We start from the raw sequence: 13803 nt of genomic DNA, 5'->3' as shown, positions 1-13803 counted from the left end.
GGTTAGTTGGGATTACCTATAATTCCGGGTCAGATGTGGTTAGCAAGACCTGGGATTGGAAGAAAAGGCTTGAGATATGCAACTGGAGTTGCATATGCATGAACCGGAGTGAGAATGCAGAGTTTTCCATAAATCGGTGGCAGGGATTTAAAACCCTGCCCCGAGGGCTGGAAGGCAGGGACTCAAAAGCCAAGCTAGCCTGGGGATCAGAGGGACTTGCCCAGAGCACATCGTGTACTCAGGGCACGTTCCAGGGGAGGTGAGGCAAGGTGGGAAGAGCAGGGAGCTGGGCTGTCAGAGACAAATGCAGGTCTGCTGGGCCATGAGAGCCTTGCAGCTGAGAAAGCAGCAGGTTTTCAGCCTGCAAAACCAGCACACAGGAAGTGCTTGTAATAAAGCAACTGCAGTCTGTCAGCAGCCAAGGGACACTGGACAGCAAGTCAGAAAATATGCTCAGCTTTCTCAGCACCATGTGTGAGAAGACCATTTCACCAAGCCTAATTACTGTAGTTTCTCAGTCTGTCAGCTTTGGTGCTCAGAAATGAAAGGGGTGTAGTTTGGTTTTCTGCCTTTATATTTCCAGAATGAAATTGATAACAGGTGTAAGAAGGATCAGTTATCTCTTTGGAAAAGAAAGAGCTACTCAGTAGCTTTTAGTATTTAAGGGAATGCTAATTAAAACTTAATGCATGCACCAGAAACTACACTGCAAGAATATTAATGGCGTGGTAGGAAGAAAAATGGAGATGCAGTGTTTCAGTGCTTCACTTCTGTAGGTACATTTTTCCTGCTAAAATCAATTATTAGGAAAAGGAGATAACAGCTCAGAAATGTGCGTTTATTTAAGATCAAACACAGGGCACTTGCTTAGCTCTGGAACATCTAGACCTAAGAGTTTAGAGTAGTCAGTGAAGAGCATGTTGGTGCTTTTGTGAGAATTCTTCCATTTTCCAGCTTCTATTCTTCTTTCCCTTATTTAGGAATATTTCAATAGTGATTCTATTCTGTCAGGTGTATTTTGTTTTAGAACTTTGCACTGTTAAAGAGCAGATGAGTTTTACTGTGGTAGCTGTTTTAATTATATATCTTTTTTAATGCGGTCCAAGCCTGAATCTTGGGCTTAGCTACCTTTTCTATCCCAGGTTGTTCAGGGAAGGCAGATACACTATTTTTATTGAATTTGTTAGCTAAAACTTGTTATCTGAGTGTGAACTGTATGAGGACTCTTCATCTTTCTTCATTCAGTGAACGTTCCAGAATGCTCTAGGGTGATAGCTTACTTCCTAACTGTTTTGTTCTAATTTGTTTTTAGGAGTTGTAATATCTACTGATAGGAGTCCAGAAGTTACACTGACTTACTTAATACACTCTTGCACAAAATACCCTTTCCCCACCTCTTCCTTCAGAATACAGCAACCCTTGCCTGACAAAACAAGAATGAAGAGATGCCAGTGACTATGCAATGTATAATTTAGGCAATCTAATCTCATCAACCAGAAAAAGTCAGTCTAGAATTTTATGTAAATTTAATCTGAACAAATTGATTTAAAAATACAGTATAAATAATTCTTAACTTATATAAAAATTGATTAAGAAAATGTAGGGGTTTTTTTGTGCTTCTTACTAACTTTACAAAAAAACATTATTAAAACACAGAAGCAAAACATTTTAACTATGGCCTTTTTGCTAAGACATGAAATATTTACACACTCACAGTACTTTTTTTTGGTGCAAAGTATGTACTGACTGAGAGACTGTACCTTTCTGTACAATTTCAGCTTACTTTGCATAGAAGAAATCAATATACACTCACAAAAACCCCCACCAGATACATAACTTTGCTGTTAAAATACTTCAGGTAAGCTTTTTGGAAAAATTAATTAGGCATTAACTTTCTCCTTAAGAGTCAGTTTTATTTTCTAAAGCATCAGTTAAGGCTATTCCAGCATTGAGGTCTTGGCAATACATGTCCAAACCATTGTCCATCATACAATGCCAGACGTGTGCAAGTGTGTTACCAGTAATTTGCCTGCTAACACAGTCAGGAATTTGCTATCCCAAAATTAGTCTTCTGAAACTTCAAGTTTTCGTTGAGGAATGTATAGAGTTCCTTGAGAGGTTCTCTGGGTACCATCTGAGCTTGCAGATAGTGAAGGTTCTGTGTTTGGCCCTCCTGGTGTGCGGAAAAAGTTTTCTGTAACTGCCTGAGGCTCCTGAGGCTCCTTTGGAGCAGAAGGCTGAAGAGACAAGAGAAAGTTACTTTTGTTTATGGGGAATAAAAAATAAATTCTACTTCTAAGTTTCTGCATGATGCTAGCAAACTTTTTTTTTCCCCCCTGAAATATAAAAACTTAATTTTTTACTGAGAAGGATATACCTGCATTCCTTGATATATATGTAAATACATTAAAAAATGGTTTCTCTAATCCCCTTCTTTTTTTTTAATACAGATATTAAGCAATACAGTATTACATAAAATATACAAGAAACTTCCTGTGGGGGGGAAAAAGTATTTAAAATCCTGTACAGTCCTATCCTATTAAAAGAAAAGTTATTATTAAACACAAGAAGTTGAGGGTAGATTAGGGAAGTAACAAGAAGGAAAAATAAAGTAACAAAGGGACAATTTGTTAATAAGCACAATCTCAGATCTATGTAAAATCCTCCCTCTAAAACAGTTGTCTCTTCACATCTTGTTGTCTTCCAGCTGGCTCCACTTCCACCACAAATAAGTCACTTATCTTCCTTGCTAACCTCTCATTTCTACTGTACTTAGGCTGGCCTTCACTGCTAGCTCTTTTTGGGCAGTGCTGATTTCTAAAGATCAAAAAGAAATGTTTATTTATAAATTTTACCTGCTGTAAGGGAATTACTGCACTGTACTTCCCACTCAACCCACCATGGTGGAGTTGCAATATATTTTAACTCACCTTCCCTTCTTGCATGGTTGTGCTCCCTGAGCTATGGCTGATATTTTCTGTTTGTGAAGAGACTGGCACGTGCTGAAGAACAGGATTTGCAGGAACTTGCACACCAGCAGGTATTAGTCCTATGTGTTGCAGCATAAAGTTCAGAGCTGAAGAGCTTGGATTTGGGGCAGAACTGGTACTGCTCGAAGTGAGGCAGGAGTTGCTTAGTACAGGTGCAGCAGCTATGGAATTTGGTGACAGCATTATGTTCAAGGGTGTTATATGAAAAGCAGGAATATTGACTGTTTTCAGTTCTGAGGCTGGCATTGGAATGACACCTGGAACAGAAACATCAAGTATTGAAAGGAATTAGGACAAAGTGGCCCTGGCCCCTTGAGCCAGCTCCCCGTGCCTGTTTCCCTGGACACCCACCAGTGATGGGAGAGCTGTAGGCTGTGTGCTGCAGAGAACACATCCCAGCCTTCTCTTTATTGGAGCACTCTGCCTTGTTGCCATGGGTGCAGTGAGTCAGAGGAATAAGATAACCAGATGGAAAAAATGTCTGAGAAACAAAGAGACAGCACACCTTTAGCCAAAACATGTAATAAACCCCAAATGTTCTCTCCAAAACTGCAATCCTCCCTTGCCTTGCTCTTACTCTTTATCCTCCATGTCCCCAGGATGCCATATCCCATGCCTGTACTACTTTCTGTCTGAAATGAGACACAACGGACTCAAGGGCATGCTCTTTCAATTAAAACCACACAGAAGTCAGCTGGCTCCATTTCCAGCTGGTACTCTTGGTGGGGAACTGGAAATCCACCTGGGATTAACTCAGTGCAATTTGACCAGATGGAAAAGAAATCCTGATACTGAATACTATTTTTCCAGAAGAAGTATCCTGGACCCAGTAAATCATCACATCACCTCACTCTTGGATTGTATTTTTCATAAAACAAATATTGGAAGACAAAACTTTGGCCTTTACACATTCTGTTTTTGTCAACAGAGCTGTTCTTTATTCAGGTTCTCCACAGCAACCAGTCTTAAGTAGAATTTCAGTAGCAGAGTACTGAATTTTACTGATGAAGAGTGTTTAATGTGATTGTGCTTCAAAGTATTTGACAGTTAAGTATATGCAAACACATGACTGGGGAGGTAAGAGATCTCAACATTGTCCTCAGCTCCTTAATGCGACCTTCATTCCAGTGGAAGCCTGAAAGCCTCTTTATGTCCTCTTATTTGTGTACTCAATGCACAATCAGAAATCCTGCATTACTACAAAATAAGGTTTTAAAAGCACACTAAAATTAGTTTGACCAAAGACAACCTATGCAGGTGTAGTTCACTCTAGTTTTGTTTCTTTTGCAAAGACTCCAAGTAGTGTTTTCCCAGGAAATTACAAGACAAATCTTACCTCAGGAGCAGGAATGGCAAATGCCACAGGTATATCTTGTTTTGTTTTGATTTTATCTTCATCTTCTGGAATATTTTCTTTTGTACATTGGTCACAGCAACTTGCCATGTTTTGATCTACTGTTTTGGTTTCATGCTGTCTCTCTTCCTGGACGTTGTCCATTTCATGATTCGTTTGTGAGCTATTGGAAGGTGTTTTTTCATTCTTAGTGGATTCTCCCTTTGAAAAAAAGTACATACAAAAAGAAAGGCAGGTGTTGTAAGACTTAACGATCTCAGAGCCCTACAATGATATTTATACATTCTTAAAACGTGGAAAGCAAGATTTTACTTCCTCCTCATTCCCAAGTTTGTGCTATAAAAATTTCTGGTCACTAAGATAGCTAGGTCCATACTAACACTTCTTGTTTCTTCCCAGCTAATGGATGTTTGATAACATGTGCTGTCATAACACACCCATAATATATGATGACTCTTTTGGCAAGCCAAATTTACAGCAGATTTATAATTTATAGAGATGGTAAAACAACCAGCAAATGAGGAGTAAAAAACAATCCAGCCCCAATCTGTCCATATACATCAAGTTTATCTGAACCTCTTATTCTCTTCATGTACTGTTCTATTATGCCTACAATAACCCAATACTGGGTGGAAATATTTAGAAGGTATCAAGATTTTGGGATGTTCCCTGTCCAGTGACTTTTATGCATCTACTTTCCCTCCTAACACCTCTAAAGCCAAGAATGGATGCCAGCAAGTTTACAGAATCCTAGAATTCAAGGGACCTTGAAGATCACCTGCTTCCAACCTCACTCTCAACCTGACCTACTTCAGAATCATAGGTAAGTTTTGACATAGTGTTTTGTGAGTTGTTGGATTTCTACTACACCTGTATACTTTGTCTTCTTAGCCCCATAAACATCAGCAGGCACAGCAAATGAACATCTCGTCAAGCCTGATGTTATTTAAAACGCCTACACTCACTGGCAGGCTCCTACATCACTTTGAAAATGAGTAGGTGGCAACATCACTAGATCATAAAATGGCATTTTAAAACTAATTTAACTTACCAAAGAAGTATCAAGACTTTCCTCATCACTTTTACGCCTTTTAATTAAATTATTCTCTGGTAATGCTTGTGATCTTTTAAGGCACCGCTGAGATGAAGTTTCTGATTTCGTTTCAGGTCTTTCTTCAGCTGCCAAGGATTTAATAGGCTCATCCGGACCTCTCCGAGTGTCCCCTTCCTCAGTGGTTATTTTATTTAATACTTTTGAATTACTACTCTTAGTTCCAGTTACATTAGCACATGGCAGTGGTTGCAACATGAATCCTGGGCTGTAGGTTGTCACCGTGTGGGCTTGGGAAGGGTGCAGATAGATTGCATATGAAACCCCAGACTGAGGGTGAGGTAGGATGACTGGTGACACAGAGCTGTGGCTTGCAGGGCACACCCCGAGGGGCTGGCTCAGAGCTGGCTGCTGAGAGGCTTCAGACTTTGGGACAGCCTCAGGCGAGGACAGGGCACGTTTCATTTGCATCTCTTCTGCTGTCCTTCAGCAAAAAAACAAACAAGAAAATCCCGCATGTGTTTCAATTCCTTTGTGCAGAAATGAATGTCCTGACAAATTATCTTCTGTAATACAAAGACTTTTAACATAAACTTGTACTTCGCAATCCACTTAAGAGAAAATAAATTAAAAACTAGCCTGCAGTACTCAGAGTTACTGGTTTTTGCAAGCTATTGCCCCACTCAAATTGAGCATAACTTTAACTTGTTCTCACCTTTAAGCTTGTGTAAACTTACTTGGATTGTCCTTCCAGCTGATGTTTAGTGATTGCTGGAAACTGAGCTATTGTATTTGGGAAAACTGGTAAACTTTGATAAGTACCTGGTTGGAGGAGAACAACAAATCAAAACTGTGAGCACATCAAATTCAGAAGTTAAAACTTAACTTGAGGAGACTGCATTATGTAATATAACATACACATTTAATGAGAAAACTTATCCTCAAACTCAGCCCAGACTTGATTTGATCAACTGGACATCAGTTTACATCAAATTTTAAAGACCCCCCAGAGAGGGGCCCCAGCAAGAACACGAATATTGACAGGTAATTTTCTGGCCATTTTTTTGGAAAGCAGAGTTTCTACAAGAAAGCAGGTTCTGAGATCCAATATTCCAGATTCCAGACAAACAGGTTTGTAGCCATTTCTATATTTTTGACAGTTCTTAAGATGTGTTTTTTGAGAGGAGGTATCACCCATGCATCTGCATGTCCTCTGAGAAGAGGGCAAGCCCAAATATTTTAATGCAAGACTACATATGACTTAAAGAAAAAGAAGTTTCTAAAAGAAAAGTTAGGAAAAGATACACACTGGCACTTATTTTAACTGGGCTGGTTGGAGCAGACTGGATCTTCCTTCTGTCATTCTCTATACTCTTAACTAATTTTATTAGAGATGAATGCCGAGTGAAGTTTTGCTTTCCTTTTGAAGGAAAAAGGGCTTTTGAGCACTGCTCTTTGGAAGGGAGTGATTCTGAAATAGGTGGGGAACAGGCTGTAGATGTTGCTTCAAGTTTAGTATCTGAAAAACAGAAAAAATAAGAACATATTTATCATATGCAGATTCAGTAATTAAAAGCAATTACCTGAGCCTGGCTTATAATTCTTGAAATACCACGTAGCAGAAAGCATAGAAATTCAAGAATCTCAACAGGTGAAGATCCATCCACTGTGTGCAAATAGATACTGTTTGCTGTGCTGTTAAGGACAGTGATATGACTAGTAAAAGACTTCATGCTTACTTATTCTGTCTTTTGGTCAAAAAATTCTAGTAGAGGAAACAACCAAAAAAAAAAAAAATCAGCATCATCAGCAGAATTAAAGGAAATGTCACACCTACCCTGAGAATTTGTCAAGACCTCGGGTCCTGTCCACTTGAATGCTGGTTTTCTACCTCTCTCCTCTGTAACATGAACTTTTTTGATAAGCTTAAGGCTGCTGAGAACATTTGCTATGTCATAAAGTCTTCGAATTTTGGCTGAAATAAAAGAAATAAATGTTAAGTATAGCAATGCAATTAACAATTTAGCATGTATCAGATAAAAAAAATGTTGTAACACCCTTAAAGCTGATAAAAGGAAAAAGCTTTTAAACAATTAATAAAAAATTTTGTGGAACAGGTGACTGAATATGATGAAGTAACATTGTGATACAAAGTTTATATGTAAAATAGAATGACATAGACCCAGATCTAGAAGACACTGTGAAGTTTATTGTGCTAAATATGGAAAAAAGAACTTTTAAAAACAAGTTAATTTCTGTGCAGTGGTCAAACCTACACAAATCCCTTAGTAAATATAGGAAGATTAAAAGGCAGATACACATATGCAATGGTAAATGTGGGAACTGGAGGGAAGAGAGACACTAAAATCCAACAGGATAATCATCCTGCATGTGTTCCCTGTCTCTAGAAAAAATTTCAGGTAGAAGTCAAATTACAAGTGAGTTCTAGAGTAAAGTGAATGTGCTTAGGTCATGGAATTTTTTAGCTTCATAAGCAAGAACATGGTAAAACATGGGACTGGTACTTGAAATACAGGTAGACAGATGGAATGTCCTGAAAATGCTTTTATTGTGAGACAGGCTCTTCTTATGGAAGAATAAAAACAACCAAAAAACCCTACTGAGTAGCCATCCACCCTCTCTATGTTGCTGTGAGGCAGTGCAAATGAAATCATGAACTGAAAACAAGGATCAGTATCTGCATAGACACATTTCCACAAAAAAAAAAACAAACTAAAAAAGCAAGCAAACAAAACCAAAACAAAAAATAACCCAAAAAAGCAAAGGAATCTGAGAATCAAGGAAGAGTCTAATTTTCAAGAAAACCCATGACTATCCCTCAAAAGCAGCACATTTTTAACTATTCTATGTCTACTGACCTAGACCTAGAAATACCATCTCATTTGAATGGAGAGGAAGGGGAGGAAGTGTTCAGGGAACTGAGAGGAGGGTAAAAGAATGAAGAAAAATTGGCAGTTAGGGCACAGGGTTTCACTTCCTCTGACATTCAAGTTGGTCAACAGGACATGTACAGAATTTTTCTAGATTTCTACCAAGTTAGTTGTGCGGCCAGAACACAGATTTTGCATGATTCATCTTTGGTGAAATGATGCTGAAAACTTTGACAGGCTGCTTGAGGAAAGAGAAATTGTTGCTAACATGGAGCCTTATGACATTACTTCAGGAGGGAGGATTTAATAGACTTTTCCTCTCAGGCATTATGTATCAATGACCATACAAAAATTATAGACTGCAGAAGGTGTTTAGTGAGTTTTTGGAGGCTCAAATAAATATTTGTGGCTGGAAAAATAAGACAGTATTTTTCATTATATGAAGTAGTAGTGAGATAATTCATTTAGCTGACACTTGCTGTTGTACTCACTTTTAAACTTGCTTTTATCTAAGTCTTCTAACTGATCTTCTCCAATCAGGATTTTAGCAGCAACTTCAAGGCTCACTATTTGAGGTGTTGATACAAGAAACAGCATCACAAATTTCTGACTCATCACTCGTAAGGACTTGTATTTCCTGCCATTCACTGATGCTGCAGCAGACAGGAGAAAGGATTGAAGTCTTCAGTGACACACACCAGTTACAAACATAAAACACTTAAGAAATTTGTCAGTGATAATAATTGTAACACAGCGACTAGGGAGGGCCAATGCTGACTCCAAAATCATGTTTCTACATGACAAGAAACAGATGATTTGGTGGATACTAAGTCTAACTACAAAGAAGAGAGGGTGAGGCATCCCACATATACATTTCCCATTACCTGACTTGTACTCTTAAAGATGCTTAACCCTTAATTTAAATTTCTTCCACGAATCAAAGCTAAATTAATAAAACAAATTGGGGAATTTATGTTTCAAGTTTCTATAACATTCACTAGTAACTTCTGGTTTCTGTAACCATTCAGTGGTAATGGCGATTGGATTATATGTTGGTGTATTTGGCAGTTGCACCTGATGTAGAAACAAATTACAAGAACTAAACGGATAAGGCAAGTGAAAGAGCACAGAGCAATTTAAGTACATATTAGTCTTGGCATTATAGAGAATTATTACCAGCACGAAATTCCACTCCTGGGAGCTCGACAAAAGACATTTCTGACTGCTCACTTGAGCCAAAAGAACTTGCCATTTCTTCATTCCTTTCACCGTCAGGATCGAATTCATGCTCATACTCTCTTTTCTTGATCATCTGGATTTGCTGTATGTATTTGTTCTCTTCTCCCACCTTTTTCAGGGCCTGCAGGGTCTGGGGGAGGTTGTGGCGCCCGTGCCAGACGTATCTGTTCCTGGCCAGGCGGCTCACCATGTGCAGGCTCTCCAGCACGTTCACAATGTCATAGATGCGCCTGCGCTCCACGTCTGCAGGGGGAAAGGCGAACCTGACGTCTCCTCCAAGTAAAGTATGTGCACTCCTGCATTACCTGCCCTTCCCTATAATATACCTCTAAATATTTTTTGCCAATTCCATATCACAAACTGAAAATAGCCCTCACAGGTCTTGCCAGCAAGTAAAACAAATCTTGCTTCGTATATGGAAGGACACGCTATTCCAAAGTTATACTTGGCTTTCAGCATTCCTTAAGAAATAAAATTTACTATTGCCAGAAGAGCCATTAACATGGGTTTCAAAAAGCAGAGCATTTTTTATTATTCACTGCATTGATTTTAGATTGTGTCCTTAAATAGCCTTGGAAACTCAAGGTAGGAAACTCTTTTATAACTTTGTTTTACATGCCATTTTATTAGCACACTCTTCTTTTTCTCATTTGTCTGATAAACTCTTGGTTTTGACCAGACATCTCCCAAAAGATATGTCCTTTTGTACAAAATATAGAGAAACGTAAATCACCCAGCTTTAAAATTTTCAAAACTATTTTCCATATATAAGCTGTAGAACACTGTAAATCCATAACCTTTTAATTTAAAAAAGCTTTGGGTTGATGTTAGAAACATGGACTCTGCAGAAATCATTGGTGCAACATAAAATAGTGATACAAGATGAGAAAGTTAAATTATCATCAGGAATAGGAAGCATTTTCTTGCTTTAATGTCATGACTGGACAGGAAGCTGCGAGCTCAATGTAATTCATTTTTCCTGCTACAAAAATTCAACCACTAATCTTAGGTATCATCTCTGAATCAAAAAAACTGCAACTAGTTATTTGTGGTATCAGCAATAATTTAGATGTTCACTATGAAACAGAATCCAGAGTTTCCCAGTTCAGTTCACTGAGGAAACATCAGCATTTTAAAATAATTGCTCTAGGAATGAGGAGTTTAAAAGTGGGTTTAAATACATTTGAGAGAACAGAAAAAACATTCAAAATTGTATGGAGCAAAAATGTACTAACAAAAATGAAAGGTTATTGGCAAATTTGCAGGAAGAAATATTTAATAGGATGAACACCAACTTACGTAGTTCTTCAGTGACTTCATCAAGGCAAATGTAACTTTTCTGTGAAGGGCTGGGGTAATCAGGATATCGAGCTAAGAATTTATGACACAGTAATCCGAGACTTTTCTCTTTACGACTTGGCTGGGATTTTTCATATTCATCCCCCAATAAGTGCTCCTACATGGGAACAGGGAAAAGAGATTGGGAGGTTTTTGACAATATGTAAGCACAGATATTTAACAGCTTCATAGTGAGCACTGCCAAAGGGCCAGTGTTCTTCCTTTGTCCTCAGCAGCTGTGAAATACAACCAGAACATTACCTGTTGCAAGTAGCTAGTCAATATCCTTACTTATATTTGGTAAGTGCTCCAAAATAAAAACTTAAAAAAAAAGTGCTATGTCAATATATAATTTTTATACTAAATAAACAGCCTTCAGTCAACTAAAAAAAAAGGAAAGAAAAAATAAATACAGACAACTTTACAACATACCTGCAAACAGTGTTTTGTCTGCAGGACCTCACTTGAACTGTCTGACAGTTGCCTTCTCTGTTCTCTGCTCCTAATCTCAGGACTGGCTGCACTAATCAGCATTTTCAGGTTGGAAGTAGGTGTCCATGGATCTGCTGGAGGGGTTTCCTTCGGTTTTGGGGGTGTGGTTAGAGGCTGACACTCAGGCTGTCTCTCTGTCAGTACCAACTGTGAGGTAGCCACTTGTTTCAAGGGGGTTTTCAGCACATTTTTGCATGGCTCAGAATGCTCATTTTCCTACATATCAAGAAAAAGAACAACGGTAATATTAAAACCCAGGTGCACCATGTTCCATTTATCAATAACAGTCAAAGGGGGGTAGAGATCCATTGCATTTTTTGGGTAGCTCCCAGTCAAGGGTTCCAGTCGTACTCTGAACCAATGAGTCCCTTCCCTGAAACCATTTCTGTTCCTGTAGCTGAAGGCTCGGGCCCCGTGGCATTTATTCCTCAGATAATTTTCCTTTTCCTTCCTCTGAGGCAAATACAATGAAAACGTGCATTAATGCACAGCAGAGAGCTATAAATAATGGCTGAAACGTGTCATTACCCAGGAGTTGGTGTGGTGCTGCTTATAAATTCTTGTTGGGCTAAACAGACACCAGCCTACATGTCAGGGAACTCTCACCCTTTATCACACAACCGCCTTAACTCGGGCGACCAGCCCGCTGTTTAGCAGCCGTAGAAGTGTTGGCTAACAAGCTCTTAACTTTTACAGCCAACTTCAACGAGCTCCCAGCTCTCTCAACAAACTTCAGAGCGGGGTGAGGGGTGGAGTGTAGTCGCGAGGCTTGCCGAGACAGAACACGAGAGGATAAAGACAGGAAAGCGAAGGAAGGGGATGCCGGGGCAGGCTGGACCAGGGCCCGATCCACTTCCTTGTAGCTTCCCTCGTATTCCCCCTCCGCTTTTCGCGCCGCGCCTCCGCGCGTGCGCGGTCGGCCCCGCAGAGCCCTCCAAGGAACGGGTCTGGGGTCTGCGGTGCTCCCGGAGCCCGCGCCGGTGAGGTGCCCGGGGCTCCGGGCAGCCTGGCCAGCCTGGAATTCCGAGGGAAGGGGGCTCGGCCCAGCGCCGCCCCACCTCCGCGGGACCCTCTTCCACTCGCAACTTCCCTGTCACAGCACCACAAAACGTCCCAGACAAACACGCTTTAAATATCGTTATACCTGCTCTTCCACGCGCCTTCTGTTCAGGGGAAAACAGAGAGGAAAGGAGAGACAGGAGGAAGAAGAACTGTTCTTTACGCCCTCCGTGGATAAAGATCGTGAGAGACGAGGCTTCAGGAATTTTTGTTGAGGACAGAAATTAAAGCAAAGGTAAACCGCGCTCGGTTTCTGCCATCCCGCGGTTTCTACGCGCGATCGTTCCGCTCGAAGCGGTTTCACCCCCAACGGGGCTGAGCGCGGGCAGCGGCGCTGTCACCGCCCCGCGGGACGCGCGGGCAGCCGCGAGGCTCGGCCGCTCTCGCCCACCGGTGGAATTACCTTGTCGCCGGCCCCCATCTCCCCGCCCGCCGGCCGCATTCTCCCGCCGCCTCAGGAGGCGACACCCGCCGATCCCGCCGCGCCGCTCCGCATCGCAGGTCCCGCCGGCTCTGCAGGGCGGGAGGAGGGAGGCACTGGCTGGGAGGTCCCGTGACGGGCCGGTTCCCACTGCCCTCCGCGGCCGCCGGGCTCGTCCCGCCGCCTCCCGGCCCGGCCCGCGCGCGCCCACCGCCCAACGGCCCCGGCCCCGCCCCGCCCCGCCCGCCGCGGCCCAGCACCGCCCATCGGCTCTGCCAGCGGCGCGTTCGAACACGGGGGAGACGCTAGGCCGGCGCCCTCCCGCTCCCAGGCGCTCCCGCCGCGCACCCCACGGTCCAGCAGCGCCGGCCGCCCCCAGGACCAGCGCTGCCACCGCCGCCTCCCGCCCAGGCCTGGCCGAAGCGCGGGGCCGCTCTCGGTGCCGATTTGAATTCAACGCGCGGAGCCGCCGCGGGCTGGTGCGGCGGGAGCGGCGGCCAATCAGCTCCCGGCGCAGGGCCCCGCGCGGCCAATGGGAACGCGGCGCTGCGCGGCCTCTCCTCCCGCCTCCCGCTGCCGGGCGAGCGCCGGCGGGGCTCGGGCCGGGGCTTTGGCGGGTTCCCTCCCTCGCTCCCTCCCTCGCTCCCTCTATCCCCAACGGCCGCGGGGTCGCGGGGCGGAACGGGCGGGGGGCGCCAGGCGGTTTAGCGGAGCCCATTTACCCGCCGCCGCCTCGCCCCGTCCCGTCCGTCAGGGGCCGCGCGGGCTCCGCGCGCCCCTCGCGCCTTCCCCCGCCGGCCGCGCGCCCCTCACGGGGTGCCGCCCGCCGCTCTGCAGCACCGCGCTCCTCGAGCCTGAAACACACCGCACATCGAGCCTGAAACACTCCGGACCCGGTGCCAGCTGTGGAGCTCAGCCTAGAGCTCCCGGCCCGGGGCTGGACGCCGGCTGGAGTGGCTCCCCCGCTC

At 43.0% G+C, this 13803-nt stretch overlaps 1 protein-coding gene across 1 annotated transcript; it reads right to left on the bottom strand.

Moving 5' to 3' along the window:
• Positions 1-1611: 1611 nt before the first annotated feature.
• On the bottom strand, positions 1612-12856 carry E2F8 (E2F transcription factor 8). The gene is made up of 13 exons (XM_062494632.1): positions 12818-12856; positions 11296-11571; positions 10825-10981; positions 9463-9768; positions 8778-8939; positions 7233-7370; positions 6705-6914; positions 6133-6217; positions 5396-5879; positions 4327-4545; positions 3342-3471; positions 2931-3247; positions 1612-2237 (listed from the first exon to the last, which is right to left on the bottom strand). Exons 1-13 carry the CDS (start codon positions 12854-12856, stop codon positions 2064-2066), a joined length of 2697 nt encoding a protein of 898 aa, XP_062350616.1. The 3' UTR covers positions 1612-2063.
• Positions 12857-13803: the final 947 nt, after the last annotated feature.

This window comes from Cinclus cinclus, chromosome 6, assembly GCF_963662255.1.
Source record: "Cinclus cinclus chromosome 6, bCinCin1.1, whole genome shotgun sequence".
Taxonomy (NCBI): domain Eukaryota; kingdom Metazoa; phylum Chordata; class Aves; order Passeriformes; family Cinclidae; genus Cinclus; species Cinclus cinclus.
This window is presented reverse-complemented; position numbering and strand designations above follow the sequence as displayed.

What these genes read in the sequence shown, in the direction of transcription:
- E2F8 (XM_062494632.1), bottom strand. Translation starts at nt 12,856, where the DNA reads ATGCGGCCGGCGGGCGGGGAGATGGGGGCCGGCGACAAG. An exon ending in AGATAAAAGCAAGTTTAAAA is followed by an intron (nt 7,371 to 8,777) that starts GTGAGTACAACA and finishes CTTTTATTTCAG; the next exon opens with CCAAAATTCGAAGACTTTAT. An exon ending in AAAGTCTTGATACTTCTTTG is followed by an intron (nt 4,546 to 5,395) that starts GTAAGTTAAATT and finishes TTTTTTTCAAAG; the next exon opens with GGAGAATCCACTAAGAATGA.